At 40.7% G+C, this 22482-nt stretch overlaps 1 protein-coding gene across 12 annotated transcripts in view; it reads left to right on the top strand.

Moving 5' to 3' along the window:
* Tcf4 (transcription factor 4) overlaps window positions 1-22482 on the top strand; it is a 348055-nt gene that overhangs the window by 170808 nt on the left and 154765 nt on the right. For all 12 annotated transcript variants that reach the window (XM_004623671.2, XM_023715119.1, XM_023715123.1 and 9 more), the window contains one exon: window positions 9665-9729. In XM_004623671.2, the coding sequence (XP_004623728.1) occupies window positions 9665-9729 (65 nt within the window). The remainder of the gene's footprint in view (window positions 1-9664; window positions 9730-22482) is intronic.

The raw sequence follows: 22482 nt of genomic DNA, 5'->3' as shown, positions 1-22482 counted from the left end.
GCATGTATCATATATATATACATATCATATATACATATATGATTTGCCATGTTTAAAGCTTTCTTGACCCTTTATGCCCTTTATTTTTGTGTAGAACAGAGGTGGCCAACCTGCAGCTCCTAGATATGCTGGGCTTGCCTCGGCCGCACTAAATGAAAAGAAATTGTCTTGCGCCATGTATAAAATATGTAATGTAGTTTATGTACATAAACAATAAAGCTTCCTTTATCTTTTTCCAAAACATAATACTATTCTTTGTCTCTATTTTCTATTCAACTTTGATTTATTCAGTTTTAATATTATTTTTTACTTTTGCTATCACTGAGACTGTTAGAATGTATAGTTATTAAATAAATTATGCTTAAAGATGATTTGTATGGAGCAATGTGAGTGTTGGATTTCTTTAAAATTTCTCAGCAAATTCCAAAAAAATTGAGCCAGGCAGTAAAGTCGTCCTCATTTGATGTTTCTCTGCAGTGTCTTGCTAGGAGTGTCACAGATCTGTGAGGTGAGAGAAAGGTCCCACCTCTCACCCTTGGTATGAAACTCATCACACCCATTGTGGGCTGTGGGCGCTGGAGAGTGCCTGGGTGGGTGGATCCTGTTAGTTCCTTGAGCCCAGGCAGGTTAGGGGAGTCTGCTGGGTCCTGCAAGTAGCACAGAAAAGGGACACTTGGTAGAGCACTGGGCCAGGAGTCTGATGGCAGGGGAGCAGCTGTTCATAAAGCCCCAGGGTTCTTCTGGGTGCGAATACTGTGGTTTAGAGAGGGGAATCTGTTTGGTGTAATGCAAAATTATTACTTCAACAACAACTACACTTTGTTAGTGGAGATGAGCAAATTTAAAGCCTTGAAAAGGGCCCTGGAGATCACTTGTTTGTCTTCATGAAAATTCTTCTCAAGTATTTTGGATCTAGAAGAAACCAGTGATTTGCTATCTTTCTGGTTGTGAGGTCTGTTGGAGTTTTATCTAGTGCAACTGTATGGAGCTGTGTTTCTCTCTTACTCTTACCCCTAGCTTGTTAGGATAACAGTAGACTTTTATTAAAAATAAATAAAAAGAGAGTGCGAGATCCTACTCCACTGAGTTCAGCTACCATGGGGTAGAGAATCAGGGACTTTGTTTTCAGGAAAAGTCTGACTAAGGATTCTCGTGATCAGCACGGTCTCTTAGCCACAGATGGAATCTGTGAAAGTTGGTTTCTCCGTATCCATCCTGTCTGTGTCTTTCTGCTGAAAGACACAGAAAAAGTGTTTTTTATGTCTATTTGCTTTTGAGAGATGCATTATAAGATAACACTCATTTTTATATGAAAAACTTTTTTGGATAAAGAATAACCTGTGGAATACAAATGCTGTTTCTTCAAAGGCCATACAAGTCCTTGATGGCCTGGTTATATGCAGTCACCACAGACTCACACCTATCGAGGTATAAAATAGAGCTGGGAAGTTAACACAGGAAGATCACAAGTTCAAACCCAGCCTGGAGAAATTAGTGACTTTGACCGTGATTCCAAAACAGAAGTAGAAAAAGCCGAGGATGTAGATCAGTGTGATGCCATGGGTTTGATACCCAGTATGGGGGGTTAGAGGACAGTATTTGTACATTTGTATTTGTGCTTCCCTTTGAATTTGTATTTATGTTTAAAAGGCGAGGCAGCCCTGTTGACACAGTGTTCACTCAGAGCCAATGGTGAGTGAACTCATTAGAAGTAAGTAGAGTGATTCTGAGTTGCCCTGAGTCCTTCTGGTCTCGGGGGGACCCTTGTACAAATTGCTGATTCAGAAAATCATTACTTTGGTGGCTCAAGTGGTACTTTAGTGGCCTTAAGGAGTTATTTGACACACCTCCCCAAAGAGTGAGGTTATCCCCATGATTATGTTGATTAATTGCATACTCTGTGGAATTAGTGTTATTTTCAATGAAAGATTTTTCTGCATTTGGAGCGTAAAACATAAAAGTCATGTGCTTGAATTTGACAATCCGCACCCTTGCAAACCAGATACCACCCAATGAGAGGGTTATTTTGGCTGCTGTTGTCTGGGCTTGGGAGATTGTTTAAGGCAAAATTTTTATTCTGTATCGGGATGGTAGTTGTTGATGTACCATAAGATGCTCGCTCAAAATATTTATTAAGTCAGACATTTTCATTTATTGGAGATCCTGAGGACTCTTGGAGTTTATGGGTTATGTTAAAATTATTTAGCAAAGGGTCATGATACTTCAAAGGCAAGTGGAATGGTGTTTGCTGTCTCAGTAGAGAACCATCTGGGCCACCCTTGTAAGCAGGGCGCGTTGTAGGAAAGGGCCTTGTGCAGGGGTTGGAAGTACTAGGGTTACTTTCTCATGTTAATATGGCCTCTTCAGATTTTTGCTTTTTTTCCTCATTTTAGGAACTTCAGCTATGAAAACCGGACCTAAAATGTCTACTTAATGAGTTTCTAGAGTGTGTTGTCTTAAATAATTAGCTGAATGACTTCCGTACTGTGTCGTGTGCAGAGTAAGTGCTCTGGGGAGCACTGAATGTAGGCTCGGCTCCTTGGGGCGGTGGCCCGGACGGTGGTGTGTGTGCAGCCGCCCGGTGCATACCGGTGCGGGATCAGCATAGTGGCCACAGGTGAGCTGGGTCTGGGTGAGGTGCAGCGGAAAGGACCGTCTCTGTTGCGATCGGACCTGAGGACGTCTAGTAGGCTTTGTGCTTTTATGACCCGAAGCTTGTCAGTGAGAGGGTGGGTTAACGCCAGTCTTTTCGAAGCACATGGCTAATTCTGCATTTCGTAGTTAGCCTCACTGCATGCCAGCTATTGCCTTGTCACCTTTCCTGTGTTGCCCCCTGTTCTCAGTTGAGTAAGAAGGAAAGAAAGGATTTCCTGGGCTGTAGGGTGACCTGTTTGTTTGCTGGAATTGCATTGTAATTCTTTTAGCATGAAATTCTTTTCAATTTCAATTTTTTTAAAAAATAAAACAATTGTGGATGAAGTCTGAGTTGTCCTGATGGAGCAATGCTGTATAGGAGAAAACTGTCTTCCTGGAAATTTTAGAAATCAAAAGAATGGTGTTAACTTCTGCTTCCTTTGACAGTAAACTTTTTTTTTTTTTTTTTTTGGTACCGGAAATCGAACTCAGGACCTTGAGCTTGCCAAGCAGGTGCTCGTGCCCCTGAGCTGTATCTCCAGCCCTTTGACAGTAAACGTTGACTGTTGCTTTCAAACTGGAATCAGGAACAAGGACTGAGCAATTAGTCAGAACAGTGAAGGCAAGCCCTGGGTGTGTGGGTGATAAAATAAAAATTTTAAATTTACACCAGTTAGCTGGTAGAAAACCATAAACATGTTAACCCAATATATTCTTAGTGTTCAACTTAAAAAATAGTTGCTGTAATTTCTCCAGACATGTATTAATAGGCAACAAAAATAAAGGCAACTATATTTTTTGTGTTCAAATACATTTAGGAAACATTAAAGTAAATGTCCTTTCTGCAGGACTAATCTCAGAGCCCTAATCATGTCAAGATATACTGTAAATTTATGGAAGAAGGTAAGAGATACGTAGCTTAGCGTTCCTGAGTTCTTTTTCTTTATTATTATTATTATTTTTTTATTTTTTATTTTTTATTTTTTTTCTATATTTGGCACAGGGTCTCCCTATGCAGCCTGGACTCTTAGTGATACTCTTGTGTTCAGCCTTCCCAGCATTGGGATTACAGACATACGCCACCATGCCAGGACTGGGTGGCCTACTCAGTGCGCCCAGGGGTGGGGCCAATGTGGCCTGTGGTGCCTGGGATCAAAGCCTGGTCCCTGCACTTGCCTAAACAGCCACTTGCTCTGCCGAGCTATCTTGCTGACTCTCCAGAGTTCTTTTGGTCAGTTTCCTATTTTATTTTTGAGCTTGCTATAGGATAGCTTTTTCATAGAAGACTCTTGGTGACTGGTGTCAGGTTGCCCTACATTACTATTTTCGCCCTTCTTTGTGCATTTTACTATAAAGTTATAGTCTTCATTTTAAAACTGTGTAGAAATGCTGTTTTCTGCCATGATTTTGTTAATTACTTCCTTTGAGCTAACATGGAGACAGTGGCAGTTAATTGTGAGACGTCACAGATTCCACGTCTATCATTTGTACAGCTATAAAGTACCTAGAGACCTTTTAGGAATAAAACACCATGTAAATGTAAATTATCACTGCCTATAAGACACTTTCATTAATTTCATATCAAATTCATGAGTGTTTTGAGCTCTGGGATTTGAGAGTCTTCAGTAGTGGCCTATAGTTTATTTATATTTTATTTTTCCCAGAGTTTAAACACCAGCACAAAGCAGCGTACTAAGAGCCTCTGAGCACTTGTGAATGAACTGTCAGGGTTGAACTCTGGCATTTTCAGACAAAACTGTGTGTCCTCAGGCACTTTTCTGTACCTCAATTTTCTCATCTGTAAAATGGTATTTGTATTACTGGCCTCAGGGGGTTGCCATGCAGAGGAAGGAATCAATCTGCACGTAGCCCCTTGGGGAGTGGCTCACATAGGCTGAGGACTAAGCTATTTTCATTTGAGGAGAGGAAGAAAAGGCAGGAAAGGTGAAAAGACTGTTACTAATAGCTCACAGATAATCCCACTACTTCCGGTCATTGTTGAATGAAGAAGTTTTAAGTGCATTTAAAAAAAGAGAAATATTTAATAGTGTAAGCAGAGATGGTTTAGGACTAGGGACAGGGACAGGAACAGGGATAGGGATTTGTTCTGAGGCAAACATGTTTGTGATGAGTTCCCAAGCCTGATGCTAGGGAACAAAAGGCTCATTCTTCATTTCCCAGAATGAGCATTAACAGTAAACAGCCTGCTTGGCGTTGTCTTGCAGCATCAGATAATTTTTCATCCAGGCTTTTCATAGGATGATGTATTCCACCATACAGGTGTGTCTGTTCCATCGAGGAGTGTAACAGTTACCGTTGATATATAATTGTGAAAATAGCCTTCTACAAAGGAGAGGCCATAGAAATATGACCTGTTATCCTACCAGTCAATCACCAGGGCCATCATCAATATGTGAGTTTGCCTCTAGAAATCATTGCATTGATAAGTTGCCCTTGGCTGTCTCTGACTCTTTCTGTGTGGCTTTTGACTGTCATACGTGTCCAGGTGCAATAATCCATGAAAGGTGATTCTCCTTAGAAGCATCCATGTGAAAAGGTGTCTTTGTGACACCGCTTTTTCCTTTATGTAATATTTTTATTGTCATCCAATTCCCTTTCAATAGGATTCCATGGATATTCAGGAAGAAAAATTGGAAATCCAATGACACACAGTAGAAGAATAGAGAAGCGTTGAATTTGGATTCTATAGACATTTGTTAACCATTCTGCCCCTACATGAAAAACACATTTCTCTCTGCTTCTTGGGATACAGGATAAAAAAAAAATATTGAACAGATCAGTAAAAATATTGGCATTACAGTTACAAGTTCTTTGTACTTTCTCCTTAGAGTACTTCTTCAGGGGCAGCAGAAGAAGCAAGTGAATCCTTCATTGATTGACACTCAGTACCATTTTAATAATGGAATTTAAATACAGACTAGCAGTAGGGTGGGTTCAATTTGGACAGGACACGTGTTAACTTTCTGGGTTGTTTGCGCACTGTAGACACCGACTTGTTTTAAAGAAGGGTCTGTGTGTTTCTCTCCTTTGTCTCCAGAGGATTGATTGACGGATGTTGTGTCTGCTCATTTACAGTGCTTTTCTTCTTTAATTTAAAAAATTGTGACATAGTATTACATGTTCCTTGTATACATCATTTTTGCAGAAGAAAGTTGTTTAGCCAATATGTCGATTTAGCTTATGAAATCCTCTCCGTGGCTTTCAGTCAGCCCTCAGAGTGCTTCATTAGGTCGGATCATTCATTTCTTACACAGAAATCGTCACCAGCAGCAAAATTTAACGTTTGGACCTTTTAGGTATAAAAATGAATCAAATGCCTGATAAGATTTGTTTTTGGTGTATATTTCAGGGTCCCCCCCCTGCCCAATTTATGGGTATACGACAAATGTTACTAACGGGTACTTTTAGTTTTTAAAATATGGACAACAGTACTCCATGCAGTAAAAGACTTGAGCGATTAATGCCACCCTTATGCCTCTTTTGAGTAGTTTTAGCCATAGGGCTTGGCACTGCCACCATTGTCTTTGTGCCAAAAAATATCCGCAGCGGCTGTCGCATTCTAGTACTGGAGGGTTGTCTCGAAAATTCCGCAGTGAACGCGCTGGGTTTGTTCATCGCTGCTATCTCTTTTAAACGTTGGGAAAATAGAACCTTTAGCTCTTTCAAAGCGCCTGTTGTGGTTGTGAGGGCGGGGGTGGGTGGGTGGTGAAGAAGGGAGGAAGAAGAACGAGGCTGTCCTCACCAGCCAGTTGATATGAGTGACAAAAATCCACGCCTGACAAACGTAGGGTAAATGCAGATATTTGGGGTCTTTTTGTTCCTAAGCACAGATAGTTACTTAAGGATGCTCCTCAAACATGTTATGTACACTCTTGCAAGTATTATTATCTGAAATATAGGTTCCAGTGAATTTTAAGCAGAAAATCAACAGCAAGACCATAGCTAATTCTTAATGGACAATTTATACAAAAGCTACAGATATATATTCTCCCCCCTCCAGGAAACAGAGGTGTCATTTTAAAATGGCTGCTTTTTATTATTTAAAAAGTGATAGGAATGCAAATCTTAGTTTGAGAAGGTGTTGGGTTTTGGCCCACAATTCCTGATTATTTTGGTCTCAAGCAGGGGTCTGTGTTCTGAGGGCAGTTTATAGTCAAATTTGGGAACAAAAAGCCATAATGAAGTTAAAGGCTTACACTATCAGAATGAAACGTGTTTGCTCATGGTCTCTGGAGCAATCTACTTGATGGTGAAAGTGGATGCTACAGATGAAATCTTCACAAGGAGCATAATCCTTGGGAAAAAAAAAAAAGTCCACCTCGCAGCCTCCTGCTGGCTGCGCTGCCTCTTTGGTACCTCGCAGACTTCGACAGAGTCCTGGACGGGTGCCCATTGATGTCATGGAAACACTCACGTTACTGAGAATGATTCATGTCTATGCTGGTCTCTTATCCTCCCCCACACAAATAGGAGTAGATTTTTAACCCTGACAACTTGTAATTTGCAGTGGGTTTATTTTTGTATCTGGATAAATATTTTTTAACAAGCAAAATTAAGATTAAGCAGTCTGTATCTGATATGATAGTAAAGAATGCCGGGCCCTGTAGCCAAGCGTACTTGGGGACTCATGCAGCATAGATTCGGAGTCTCTCCTCTCTTCTGCCCCTGCCTCTCCCTTTGTATCCTTTGCTCTTTCTAGTCCATTCCTCCTTTCTGTCTTTCTCCTCCACCTATTCTTTTTCTCTGTCCCTCTTTTAAGAAACCTATTTGCACTGTCCTTGTGACTTTAAAAATAATGGAAGAAATAGCCCCAGCTTATGTATATAAAGTGAGAAAGATCCTGGTAGGAAAATCCTTTGCTTTAGTTCTTTGTACTAGAGTTGGGATTAGAAGATAATATAGGTAGTGAAATGATTCCTTTGGTAGGACAAATAAAACAGTGACCTTTCTTCCTCTGTGTTTTGTCTTTTACAAGTTAATTTTCTGAATTTCTCAAAATAGGTCACTAGATGTTCATTTGTGTATGAAGTCATAAGCAGATTCTTTCTTTCTCTTTATCTGCCTACCTCCAATCTATTTCTTGAACGGTGAAATTATATCGAAACCAATTAGGTCATGATTATAGTGAAAGATTTTTAGATACAAGAGTTTAAGGGAGATAGTGTCCTCCAATATATCTCACAAAGGTCAGGAATTTTGGTTCTGTTAGTGATGCTTACAGGGAGAACTCAGGGTCCAAGGAGACTGAGCATGAGTTACAGAGATGCGTGTGTGCGTGTGTGCGTGTGTGGCCCTTGCACTGCTGACACAAGTACAGACACCTGCTCAGTGCACAGTTCTCTTGCAGGGCAGCTACACTTAGGTCTCCCAAGAGGGACAATCTGTGGGATGGTGTCTTGTTTCACTGGAATTGAAACTGATACACACATTGATTTTATACTTTGTACTGAACACTGCATCTGAAATAAAAGGAGGGGGTGTTGTTTTCCAAGTTTAAGACACATTACAATCAGTTAAAAAGTTCATACTGGGGAATAGTGGGTTAATTTTAAGATCAGGTTTAGCTTTCTTTGAAAAATCACGTTCTCTCTCTGTCTCTGTCTGTCTGTCTGTCTGTCTGTCTCTCTCTCTCTCTCTGTCTCTCTCTCTGTCTCTCTCTCTGTCTCTCTGTCTCTCTCTGTCTCTCTCTCTCATTCTCTCTCTCTCTGTCTAAGATACAAGGTACTTTTTTGACTAGATGTAAAATTTGTGAAAGATACATTCTTTGTGTCTTGTCAGAAAGGCGTACTCTAGCAGTATTGCCATTTAACTAAAATATTAAGAGACTACTAGTACTTTTAGTATTTGTGTTAACTTCATTTGTGAAGGGGAGATGTCGGGGTGGTGAACTTTAGGACAGTGGTACTTCAGCCCCTCAAAATAACAAGTTCCAGAATCTTCCCACTGAGAGTATGAGCTAATACAGTTCTATGCATGAAGTCCAGCGCACCTTGGGTCTGTAGTCAGGAGGAAAGGAGTACCCTGCCACTGCAGGGGCGCTGCCTCAGTAGCTTCTTGTTATCTCCTGCTGTGGCCAGTTTCTGTGTAGCCTCCATAAATCACCAGCTGGGTTCTACTGCTTAGATCTCTTGTGATGTGATTTTATTATTCATCCCGGCTGATTATTAAGGTTAAATGTACTTTGTAAGAAACAAATGAGTAGCCTTGATTTTTTTCTGTACCTTTTGTGGAATAGTAACAGAAGTTCCATGCAGCAGAGCAGTCTGCAGAAGAAATTTGGGTTATTGTCACTAGAGTAAGACACTCATATGCCACGATCCTGCTGCCTCCTGAGTGTCCTGCTGGATCTGAACTTGGATCAGACTGTATGATTTTTCCAAAGCCCTCTTGTCCAAATGTAAGCTCTGTCATCATCTTGACCATGATGGGATTTACTCCTGCAAAAGGGACTTTAAAAAAGAAAGAGACTCAGAATTTTGAATAGTCCTCTCTCTCTCTCTCTCTCTCTCTCTCTCTCTCTCTCTTTCTTTCTTTCTTTCTTTCTTTCGAGTTCACCATCTGGAAAGCCTGTGATTGATTAGCTTTGGCCTCCTCTTTAAGTGTCAATATAATCAATGGGAATTACTGGGCGAGGGTCATTACATTTATAATTTGCCTGCTGTGTAAATAAAATGAAATTGTTGAAATTTTGCAAGAGAGAAGGAAAGTGAAAATAAGGCATGACAATTTGTTTGTTACAGAAAGTGGAGGCCATTGGAATGACAGTTTTGGGAAGTGTGGAGCAGTTTGGCTAAGAATAGGAATGAAGGATATTTTTTCCAGTTTATCATCGCCAGAGTGAGGAAGTGCTGCTCCGTCTCTTGCTTGCACACACGGCCAGCAGTGCCTACTTTACGTGTGTAAACATCGGGGCAGAGAAGTACATGTCTGTTACCTGAAGGAGACTTTAAAAAAAAAAAAAAAAAAGGAAAAGCACAATTTATACCTTTTTCGTTGTTTCTCTTGGCAGGTAAAACAGAAAGGGGCTCATACTCATCTTATGGGAGAGAATCAAACCTACAGGGTTGTCACCAGGTAAGTGTGAACGTCGGCTGCGGAAGGGTGGGGAGAAAGAATCTGGGAGATCGGTGTGTTTTGTAAATTTTGATTGTGCATTTCCAGTGGTGACATTAAGCGACCCCAAAATTTTGTTGGTGACGGTCTTTTTAAGTACTGAAATAACACAGAGCTTAGAACTAATAAACACCTCATCTTTAGATCTCTGCCGGATCAGAACTACACCCCACTGGCTTGTTTTTATTTTTTAATCCATCAGTCCATACCATGGCACTGCTTGCAAACCAACAATGTCGGGCTGTATCAAAGGAGCTTATTTACAATTAAGAACTTAAGACTTTCTTGCACAGCAAATGAATGCTTCATGAAACCAGGTGTCAGACCTTGGGCTCAGTGGCTACTGCGCTAAAGTATAGTTTTCGTAGGGACTCTATGGTGTTGTGTGAAAACAGGGTGGCACTGAGGGATAAAAATGTCTGTGAAAATATGATTTGTTGTCCCTTTTTGTTTCTGAATTGTTTTTGGCTGGAAGTCAAGGCCAGCAGGCTAACAGTAAAGCCGTCTCAAGGGAAAAGCATGCGTGAGCTAGAAAAATACGAATACTTTAATTAAATAATAAAATGGCGGTGTAATACAAAGGTGTAGCACGTGTGTGTTTGCGTCTCTGTGCACTATGTATTCGTATACTTATAACTCTCCGGAGAAACCCAATTTCTAAAAATACTGTCACTAGATATAAGTGGAAGATTTTGTTTCAAGACAACTGAGATTTTATAGATGCTTTCTTTTAAATTTCAGTGTGGATATTAATCATACATTTAAATTTTTAAAATTATACTTTTAATAAGAGCATTGATTTCTTCCTTCAGGAAACTCTTGATATAATTTAATAATTCTCTAACATTTAAAGCTCTCTATTGTTTAATTATTCACCCAAACAAAATGCACATTCTTTCTGTGGTGGAGAAAGGGTGCTTACTCTTTTGAACTCTTTCAGTTTTGTAATAGTATGGAGAAAAATTCATTTAAGATTTTTGTAACAACCTGTTCAGTGTATCTCTGAGAAACGTAAGCAGACATGCATTTGAGCATGTGAGGGAAGTTTCTTTTACATTTCACTCCTCTGACAGGAGAGGTAGATTTCTGGTGGGTTGGTGTTTCTCTTCCCCCTGTATACATTTGCATTTTTAAAGTTGACTCCTTTGGACCAGTTGCCAACTCAGTCATATTCGGCATCTGAAAGATTTGTGGCAATGAGATGAACGGGGCTCGGTTCAGATCTCCTGCCGGAGTGCAGTTCATGGCAGTTTGTTTGGAAAGAATTCTGCAGGAAAGAAATTTACAGCCATTCCAGGGCAGCGGAAACATCTTTGGAATGTGAGTGCACATGTTCGGGGCAGATAGTCTGGGCGACAAGCCTCTCAGGGCTGGGTCTCTGGTGTAAAGCTCTCAATTCCTGCAGAAGAGCCGGTTCCTGTGGATCTGGTTTCTGAGGGTCAAGGCGGAGGTCACTAGAGTTTTGGGGAGAAGAAAGTTGACAACATCCTTCCTTTTTGCAGATGGTCCTGGCAGAGGTCCGTTTTGCTGGGCCTCTTTTGCTGGTCATTGAGAGAATAGGCTTCCTCGCTCGCCCCTGTATCCTTTCTTACTAATAGGAATTGGCGTGATTCCTCACAGACACAAAGATTTCCTCTGCTGAGTAAGCGTGAGGCCCCGTAACTTGGGAGAGCATCATCCAGACCGTGTGAGTCTGTCTGTGTGCAGAGCACCGCCCGTCCTCCCTCCACGGTGAGGAATCCTTCCCGCGGGTGAAACTGAACTTTTTCTTTTTTTGGTAACACAAGGTGAGAAGTGGAGAGCGGCAGAGAGGGTAGATAGAGGTGGCTGGCTGGCATGCGAGGGCTGGATTTCCGGGCCTTGGGAGGTTCCTTCTGAGACACTGGTGTCCAGGAAAATTCTTTTGTATGGGGATACGACTGCCTCTGCTTTTCTTACAAAGCCCTCAGGATCTAGCTGTGGAGTATGGAGATTCCTTTACTGTTGTTTGTGCTACATGATAGTGACTCTTACAGGGACTGTCTCTGTGCTTAGCTTGGGCCCAAGAGTATCAATAAACAAGGTGACGATTTAAGGGTAGCGAAAGGGAAATATTGGAAATTGCCTGTGTGGAGAGCGAGGGTCCGAAGATGAGAAGTGTACATCCTATTCATTTTTGCTTTCTGTGAAATTTGTGAGTAGAACAGACCGTGGTGTGTCATCCAGTGAACCAGTGTTTCTTGTGCTGTGCTGTACTCTGAATCCCTGTCTCCTACACCAGCTATACAAACCAAAAGTGAGGCAAAAGTCTCAGTCTCTCGGGCTTCCCCTCTAGGTAGCAGATCACAGCAGAAATGGCTCCCCTCTGTGTGACAAGGTGAGTGACTCCTGGGAAGGGAGGGAACTTTTGTTTTTTCCTGTGCCCTACATTGTTAAGAAGCTGGACAGAAAACCTCTAGAGGATCTGCCCTAAGGAGCCAGGGTGTCCTGTGGACCTGAAGGGGTGAGCAGTGTTGCAAGGAAACATGCCAGTTTCAGTCCCAGCGGCGTTTTGTTTGGCATAAGGAAATAGTGCTGGTAAGCAACAGGTACTAGGACACTGTCGGAGGGATTATTACTGCGAGGTGTGTATTGTTGCAAAGGTCCACCAAGTTACTGCATGTAGAAATCTATAATGTTTACCACCAGGTTATGTGCATGTGTATAATGTTTACCACTGGTAACCGCCAGATTATTATTCATCTGAGGGATAAACTGTTAATCCATTTTTTAAAAATGGACATTTTAACAGAAAAAAATTAGCAGGTTCTTTCTTATCAATTAAGTTGTTTGTAGTAAAACTATGAGTAATAATTCAAATTCACTGATTTTTTTTTCCCATGTGGAATTACCAGAAATAAATGTGGCCACTTTTTGAGACTTTTGAAATTAATAGGAAAAATAACCCAATGAAATAAACCATTAGGCAAAAATAAGCGGCTAAGTAGACTTTTTAAAGTCTACAAATATGGAAAGAAAAATCTCAATCAAATTGGGGTATGGCAGTCACACTGAGGCTTCACACTGTCTTGCCAAATTGCAGCCTCATACTACTTTTTATGAGCAGAAAAAAAAAATAAAACTTAGAATGGAAAGTGTGACAGAAATGAAAATTAGTAGAAATAAACCTTTTCACATGATATCCCAGTCTTAATCTTATAATAGCAAATGCCTAATTGCTAATGGGTATCATTGCAAATGACAGAAGGGACAAAATATCATTTGCTTTGGACTCCTTCCTGCTTTGAGTAGGATACTGGGCAGTTTGCAGACTTTTACTTTTCTGAGATCTCTTGTTTTTGAGTGACACACGAGGTCAACACAAATGACCATTCTCAGGGCAGAAGTTTTCCCTGTATGTAGGCTCAGCCTTGGTCAGAGGTTGCTTGTCTTTTCTTCCTGGGACATGTCTTGAGTCCGAAGCCGTAGCATTTCCTGGGCAAGATGGGTGTGTGTGAAAGACTGATTTGCAGAAAGCTGAGTCCTGAGACCAATCAAAGTAGAAGCGTGGGTGTTGGCCTGTGCTCTTCCGGTGGCTGCCCGGGTGATGCTACTGTGCAGCTAGGTCTGATCGTTTCTAAGACTGGTCTTTAGAAATGTATTTTATATAACTTGTGTTCAAAATCTGGAAATATTGCTGACCTTGATAAAGCTTTTAGACTTTTTGTTTAAATTAGATAATATAAGACACAGAAATATTGCATGTGATCTCCGTTTAAGAGGCAGTGAAAATCCGTGATTTCTTGAAAATCAGTGGGATCGTTGAGATGTGGGTACAGAATTCTCCCATGGAGTATCCCAGCCCATATCCTGTTTTCTCTGATGAAGACCAAGCTTTACCCAATTAATTACTCAGCAAATAATCCAACTATACTGTGCTGATAAAGTTATTTGATGTTTAGATCTTCAAACTGGCGGATAGAATTTAAAATTAGGTCTAATCTAGTAGTGTATTGTTTTTAAGTTCCCCAAACTCTGAAGCTGTAAGAGGAAATATGTCTTCTCTGTTTCTAATGGATTGTTCACAATCTATTCATTTTTATTATTAAAGTTAGGCATATGGCTGAATATGAAATCAATGACACATTTAAAAACCGATTTTTCTTTTAATTATTTTATTTTTTATACACATGATTTTACAAATTTTAGGACATAAAAATGACAATCCTTTTATCTGTTATGAGAATGGCTATTTTGGACTTGTGTAAACAGAAATACACATTGCTTTTTAATTTGGTATTGTGCACAAGTGGTTGTTCTCAGTTTTTTCTTAAATATTTATTTATTTATCTGGTAAAGGGTCTCACTATGCAGCTTGGACTAGTAGTGATGCTCCTGTGTCAGCCTCCCCAGCTCTGGGATTACAGGCGTGTGCCACCATGGCATGCGGTACCAGGGATTGAACCTGGGTCCTTGTGCTTGCCAGGCAGGCACTTAGACTGCCAAGCTATTTCTCCGGCTCCTGTTCTCAGTGTTGAATAACTCAGTCCAGGTCCTCTGTATGCCTCCTTAGAACCTCTTTTGTGCAGGGCCCCTGCTATGTCCTGCCCTAGCACCCTGCTTCCATCTCAGTGCTTTTTCAAATGTGTTGGGTTATTTATGCTTGTTGGATGCTTGTTTCCACCAGGATTCTGTAAACTCCTGGAGGGCAGAGGCCATATCTGCTTTATTTTTCCTCTAGAGTGCCACATGCCCTGTAGGGTAATAATTGTGATCTATTGTTTATTTCTGCAGCATCACTTGTGGAAAACTGTTTGAAGAAGTAAAGTTTAAATAGCAGTGTGTGAACCAAATAGTGTTTTGTTTTGTTTTTTTTTTTTGGCTTTTGCTTTAAGAAAATCAGAAAACAACTTGCATTTTGAAACTCTTTCCTCCTCCTAACCTGCTTTACAGGCCCTAGATGGGCGCAGGGATCATACTCTGGAGAGACACTCAGTCCAGCTTGCTCTGAGCAGAGCATTTACCTGGTCGTGTCACTGCTGGGCCTGTGTGCGTGGACATGTATAGCTAACAGAATTATAGAGGTTTTGTTTTATTTCTGGTAAGCTTGTTATGGGAACTGAAGTTCAGAATTCTGATTTTTAAATGTAGTTGTGTGAACCATCAGACATGGTGTTCGCAGTCCTGATAGCTCCTGGTGGTGCAAGGGCTGAGTTTGCAGGGCGTGTGGCGGCACCGTCTGCCCTCATGCAGTGTGTTTCAGGTAGCAGCTCATTCCTGTTGAGGGATTGCTGGGAGTTTCCCCTTCTATCAAAAGCCACTCGGGCACTTAGCAGAGGGGAGAAGGGCGCTACCCTGTCACTGCACAGGTTAACAGATTCATTTATTGCCCCGCTGGTCCTTTGTTGGGTGATAAGGAGAAATACAAAGGGAAGTCTTCCAGTACCTTCCTTCAGTCCTCACCAGCAGGTGGTGGGTGTACTGGGTGCTGGACAGGAAGATTAGGCACTCTCTCTCTCATGAAGACAAGGTTCGCTCCAAACTTTTGTGCTCATTTGACCCTCTTCCCTTGATTGTAAGTAAGCTGAGACTGCTGTTATTCGTTTTTCAATTTTTAATTTTACAATACAAAAATTTCAACACCCAGAAAAGTTGAAAAAGTAATTAAACAAAGTGCCATGTGCCCGTCATGCAGACAATACACTTGTTGTATTTATATTAGGTACATAGAACACAAATAGGTTTTTCAGGAACTATACATGACAAATCTAAGATTTCAACTCTGGACATTAAAAATAGGACATTTTTCTTTTTAGCTCAAATATAGTTTTGGACCCTAAAGAAATTACACTTTTGTGACTGAAATTCATATTCAGATTGCTTCAGTTTTCTCCATGAAAATGACTTCGGTGCCTTTTCAAAAAAAAAAAAAAAAAAAAAGAATAAATATGCGTCCCATCTAGTAATGAGACCCTGAACACCCTGTAGATCCTTCCCTAAAAAAAAAAAAAAAAAAAAAAACCACTACATTTATGTATGGCATTTGGTTTCTATGTCTTGTTATAATTTCTTAAACTAGAGCAGCTTCTCTTGTTTTTGTTTTTGTTTTTTTTTTTTTCTTTTTTTAATGATAGTTTCTTTAAAGAGGCCAGACCAGGCCTTACAAAGTTGTGTTATAAAATGGCTCCCTTTCTACAAGTGTCAGGTTATTTCCTTCTGCTATCATTTAATTCATTTATCACTAGCTTTGTCTACAAACTAGAAATGCGGTTCAAAGGTTGATTCAAATTAGGTCGAGTGCTTTTTGGCTAGAGGAGCTCGTGGATGATGCGGAGCACGTTGCACTGCACCCTGTCAGGTCACGTACTGGTGCTGAAGCCAACCGGATTGCTTGGTAGTGACCTCGGGAGAACACTTCATTGTACGGAAACGTGTGGTACTTTGCAAGTGGCAGATAGGCTTCATGCTGATACTTAGGCAGTGGGCAAATCCCCCTTTCCCCAGCAGCCTTTGACCTGGCAGTTTGGGGCATACACTGATGGTCATTGCCTAAATCAGTCTTCAAACAGGTGATTTCTTTTTAAACCTCTGTCATTCTGTCCACATGCATAGCTGACAGTCTTCTGCAGAGAAGAGCTTTCATTCTTCATAGTAACTGCCAGTGCTGGCGCTTCATACATATGCTAGTGTAATGGCAGTGAGCCTTGTTTTTAATGTATTCCTTACCTGGAGACTGTGGTCAACATTAGAGTTTTCCTCTTAGGGTACATACATAAGAGAAATGGCCCAGACTGATAGTCAGAAAAACTCAGCTATAAGACACAGGAAATAACTGTAGGAATTGAAAGAAGGTTTCCTTGCAAAACCAACTACTGTATTCTTTTTTTGAAGTTTGCAGCCCTGTGACAGTCTCTGCGCCCCTGTCTGTTAGCTTAATCTTTTGGAAACCTTAGAATTTCCTTACATTCTCATTTTGCCCTTCTCTATGGTAGTAACTGCTGGTACACATCTCACAAAGTTGGCCATCAGAGGCTGAATGGCTGGCTCTGGTGGGCTGCGGGGAGGTTCCATGAAGCTGCTCTAGCAGGGATCAGCTGGATCTCGGAAGTAATCCCTGCCCCAGTACAGTTGTGGCTGAGAGCAAAGGTCATAGTGAATACATTTCTGAAAGGGAGCTTGAGCTTAGTCTAAAGGAAGCCTGGGGAACTAATGGCAGGTTGGGGTAAGCCTCTGAGGAAATCATTAACTCTCCTCATATAATCATTTTAGAAATGTTCGGAGAATTGAGGCAAGCATACACCAAATCATACGCCAAATCACATTCCAAATAAGTTTCAGATCCGGGCTTTGACTTCGAGTATTTCCTGTTTCAAAGCCAGGGCCTTTGCACTTTGGGTCCTCTGCTTCCCACACCCATGATGACATGTCTGGGCCCACAGGTCTGGGTTAGTTCTCGTCTACAAAACCACTTGCAGTAGCTCTCAAGCTTCCTACAGAGCCGGTGCATATGCCGTCCCCCGGGCAGCAGCGTCATTGCTCAGGTCTCTTTGCTGTTGACCAGAGCTGTGAGGGCAGCTGCAGGGCGGAGGGGGTTACAGAGGACCCAGGTTGCACTGCTCCTGGCTCTCCTGCCTTTAAAAAAAAAGAAGGAAAGGATTACGTGATTAGTCTATTTAACATCATCCTCGGTCTTAACATGTGCGCCCTTCTGAAAAATCAATAAGGGCTTCCTGTGAAAAGGCTGGGGTAGAATACGCCAGTTCGCATTTTAGCAACAGCCAAAGGCATGGATTTTCTGGAAATGTGTAGGTTATATATTTGACTTTCATGCAGTGCAGACAGAATATGTTTTTCTGTTATCCACATTTGGGTTTATTATAGGTCAGATTATTGTTCCCCAAACACTGCGAAGTTCTAAAATAATACCTTTAGCAGGCTTTTAAATAAGATCCACTAGCTGCTCAATTGTAGCATTTAACACACTTGTGTAGTGTATTCGATGACAGTGTGTGTTTAGAAGGTTAGGTAAGTTTTATCCAACAGTTCACAATAGTGAGTGCGTGAAGGCATTGCTGTTGCTGTGAGATGCTTTGTGTGATTCCAGAGAGATACAGACTTCCAGTCTCTGAATTGAAGTCTCGCTAGAATTTCTGGATTCACATTTCCATTTGTGTGGCAAGCCTTAAGAGGTTTATAAGAACCATTAGAAAGGAAGACTACAATTTTTCATTATCCTACTTCTGATACGTAGAGAGAAGGGTGGAAAAAAGTCAGTGAACTGCCAAGCAAATCATTGACTTAATTCTGAAGTATACCTAAATTTCACATGAAAATATAGCTATATATCACATAGAAATCAGGATAGCACTCTAGCTTTTTGCTCTAACTGAGGCCATTTATTCACAATTCTGCACCCAGAATTTTCAATATATAAGTACAGAAATATTTATTCCTTTGTGTAAGGTCAGGCTTGGTATTAGTCCATCATTAAATAAATTTTTCCTGAAATCAGAATATGAGCGATACTGGAAGATACCACAAATCCCCTAATCTGAAGGAAAGAGACATTTGAATTGCTTTTTTTTTTTGAAGAAGTATTTGTCAAGAACAGACATTACTGAGCCTGCTGCTGTGCCTGATAGGGTGACCTGCTTCAAATCGAGGCTCCCACTCTTTGAAACAGAGTGAGTGCTGTGTAGAAGTTCACCCGGGTTTGTTTACATGAGCTTGTACTCGCAGGTGAACTAGACGGAGCTTTCCCCCACGCAGACCTTTCATGTTCTTCATCAAACAGAGTAGTTTTGTGGGAGGATAGAGACAAAACGGGCCGGCCACTTGGGTACGTTTGCTTTAGCATTTTCATCATGCAAACGGTCCTTGTTTCACAATACGCATATTTAATATCAGATTTTTTCTGGTACTAATAAAGGGAGCAGTTGCCTTTTGGTGGGATCATGACTTTAACTTGGCACTATATCAGATTTCATTGACTGCTGTGTATTATCGCTGTTCTATTCTCAGGGCTCTTTGGAATGCCCCATAGACCCCCCCATTTCCATTTTTTTCTCCATTCTGAAGACACCTTTCAGTAAAGAATTTGTATGATGAAAGAAAAACCACTTATATCTTATTAAGAACCTACTTCAACTCCACGATTATGTGCATTTAGGACAGCAATGTTTGGAGGCTAAGAAAACAGCTGGGGAGCAGTGTCATGGTGGGTTTACACAGTGACCATTCTCTGTGGGAGTCTCTGTGTGTCGGGATCTGACCACACATGCATGCAGAATAATCCAAGCTCATTTCTACTGCCATAATGAACAGCAGGGCATTGAATCTTTCCTGTTTTATTGGCATTGTATACAGTACGTTATTAAATTTCATCTCTGTAATACACCTGCAGTAAAATAACAAAACATTGCTGCACTTAAAGAACATGTGTGTGTGGAACAATGCCCTCCCCTATCATTTCAGCACCCCCCCAACAGCTGCTTACAGATTTCAAGATCCATTGTATATATTCCCCTGAGCCCACCTCTAATAATCGAGACACATCTGCCATTGCAGTATTATAGGCATATGTAGTTTTATTGAAAACTATACCTGTAAAAAAATTAAATAACTCCTACCTCAATTAAATTGGCAAGCTACTTTTTGCAAAGATCGTATTGCAGACCTCCTGAGACCCAGTGAGTTCACTTTATTCTTATATTACAAATCACTAAATATGTTATTTTAGTTAGCTGAATAGTGAGCTTTTCTCATGCTTTGATAATAAGGTACTTTCATCTCCTTTCACTTTTATTTTCTTTCTCTTCATCCTTACATGTGCCACACAAGTATTTATACTGTTAGGTCTACTATGCAATACTATACAAGGTGCATACAGCAAACATTAAAATCTGTGCTCAGTAAACACAGGATAAATAAAGTCAATGGAAAAGGTTAGCATGCAGCTTTAACTCTTAAATGGTCATTCAAAGAAGCAGGAAGGCTACAAAATCAAGATGAAATTTGTAACTCATCTTGTATGTTAATTGCAATTTGGCTCCAAGCATCTTTGAGAACTGTGATCATCATGGTGTTAGTATATGATCTGGAGAGGAAACGTGTTAGCTGACTGTACAAAGCACATGAAGGTGCTTCCTCATAGATTAAAGGCCTTATACTACATACTCTTTGTGGGTAAAGATTGGGTGTATAGTGAATGTACATCAGGTAAATTTTATCCCAAAAATGACACGATGTCTAGTGATATAAAAGCAGTTCTTAGTGTAAGCTTGTTTTGCAGGGTGTCGACATAGGCTTCATTGGAGCTAAGCATTCCAGTATCACAATGATTTGAGTAAGAAGAAAAGTTTATGAGGTTTCTTTTTCTTATCACAGAAGGAAGTCCAAAGACAAGATGCCTACTCTAGGGTCCAGGATGATAGCTCAGTAGAGTAAGCATTTGCATGGCAAGCACAAGGGCCTGAATTCAACCCCTGGTTACAAAAAAGAAAAAAAAAAGAGATGCCCACTCTATGGGAGGGAAGATACACACCCTTAAGAGAAAATACGAAGATTCCTTAGTGTATAGTTTTGCAGGAAAAAAAAAAAAAAGAAAAAAGAATTATTCATGGATGGACTGAGGAACTGACAGTTGCATGCTTTTCCCCCTGAGGAAGCATAGACATAGAACCTAGGTCCTAAGGACAGGTAAAGAAGTAGGTTTCGTTAGATGATGTCACAGATAAACTTAGGTGGTGACTACTACACACAGAGGGTGGAAAAATCAAGAATTGGTAAGTAGTCAAGCTGAGAAATAGCTGCATGTTTAAACGATATTCTTTTCTGTTAAGAAGATTAAAACTAGTAGTCACTGGTCCCAGTTGTAGTTTCATAATCCCATGAGATTATGTTCAGTCTGTGTTCTCCTAGGATATATTCTTTTCCACTCATGTTTCACAGGTATTCAAGATTTCATAAGGATAAAACACTGAGTCTTAGATAAGGTCACAAATGACCTTATCTTACCCTATGACTAGGATTCAAACACGCAGAGGAGTCAAATTCAAGATCTTAAAAGGATTTTAACTTCAGTTATATTGACTTTTTAATAGAAAGTGCATTATGAATTCTAAACAAACTTCCTCTACAAAATTTACACACACAGGGCCTGTACCTTTATCAAGGCCACGCTACTCCTTGGAGTTTCATCGGTATTGACCTGCCTTCCCATGGGTGTGATCTAGCCCTCTATTATCAGGACTTTTCATGAAGTTTGTCATACTAAGCTCCTCAAATCAGAGCTGTCATGGATGCAGTGAGGGGTTGAGCGCAACGTCAGGTGGTAGGTTTGCTGTGGACAGTGCCAGGTGGCAAAGGAGAAAGCCAGCAGTTGCCACCACTGCCGCATCAGGCTCAAGGAGCTTTATTGAATCTCTGCATTTAACTGTCTCGGCCAACAAGTCATTAATAAGGACCTGTTCTCAGTAGACCCCCTTCCCCATCAGTAGCCAAACAAGTCTTGCTTGACTTTATTTTGAGTGTGTAAGTCCTGAACGCCACTTTATTCCAGGTGAAGAACATTTAAGTTTGGGGTTTTGTATGTCAAGACAGGAGTGTTCTGTGATTTGTTTCTAGAAAACTTATTCTCTACTCCCTTTAGCAGATAACACACAAAGCCTATTAGTTCTTAAACCTTTGATGGCCTCTGTTCAGATCAGCTTACAATGCAGATTTTCATCTCATTATGTCCTAAGTATTTCAGCTCTCAGATTTCATGGTGTGCATTTCTAAAGTTCATAGATGCCAAGATCGGGGGCTCCTATGGAGTTTTATCCAGTATGTCTTCCTTTGTTACCTGCTGCAAATAACTTTGTTTTTGCTCTAGATAGTTATAGGTGGAAATAAAATGCAGGCATTCTAGTCATGTGGAACCTCAGACAGGTATTAGAGCTTTCTAGAGCAATGAATAATAAAGTAATTTATCAGATATTTATTGTGGATGTTCTGTAAGTATTTATTACCCAATAGTACCCTGTGGCCCAATGAAGACTGAAATTACTAAGTAGTAAAGGACTTGAACTAATATAATTATTACCTAATTTGAGGCTCTAATACTTGCAACTTTTCAAATTTATATTCTAATATCTATTTAAAGGTAAACTGTGTCAGTTACCTGGTATTTGTGAATAGAGAAAAGCAAACCATTCACCACAGGAGTTGTGCTTTTGAGTCTGAATTCCACTGACTGAATTTCCCTTCAGGTATATTCATAGCACCTGCGTTCCTTGATGGGGCCAAACCTCACAACCACCACTGGAGAATAACTGGTTTCCTACATCTCCAGGAGCCCTAGTTTCTGGTCTCAGTTCTGTCTCCATGAGCCCAGTTACCCTACTTTCCACCTGCTGGTTCCCCCAGTCTGTACCCTGAAGGACCTGTGTTACCCTCATTCCCACTTCCTTCATGTGTAATTGTCCCTTTGCTTCCCTCAGAGGCTTCAGGGTCCTGTCCTTAGCCAGGGGCACAGACTCATGGGAGCCTCCCCTGTGTAGCTCACATGAGTCCTCCCTCGAGGTTCAGTCTCTCTTCACCAGATCCTTCACTGGTCTGGAGTATCTTTATCTTCATCCTCTTCTCTTCTCTTTAATCCCCCACCCCCACCCCTTGGTGGTACCACTTGTAGATTGGGCCTAGGTGTTCTATAATTCTGAGTTATATCAACTCAGCCTTTCTGCATTTTACTTTAAGACAATTACTTTAATCTAA

The sequence above is a fragment of the Octodon degus genome, unplaced genomic scaffold (genome assembly GCF_000260255.1).
Source record: "Octodon degus isolate 3935 unplaced genomic scaffold, OctDeg1.0 scaffold00003, whole genome shotgun sequence".
NCBI classification, from domain to species: Eukaryota; Metazoa; Chordata; class Mammalia; order Rodentia; family Octodontidae; genus Octodon; species Octodon degus.
This window is presented reverse-complemented; position numbering and strand designations above follow the sequence as displayed.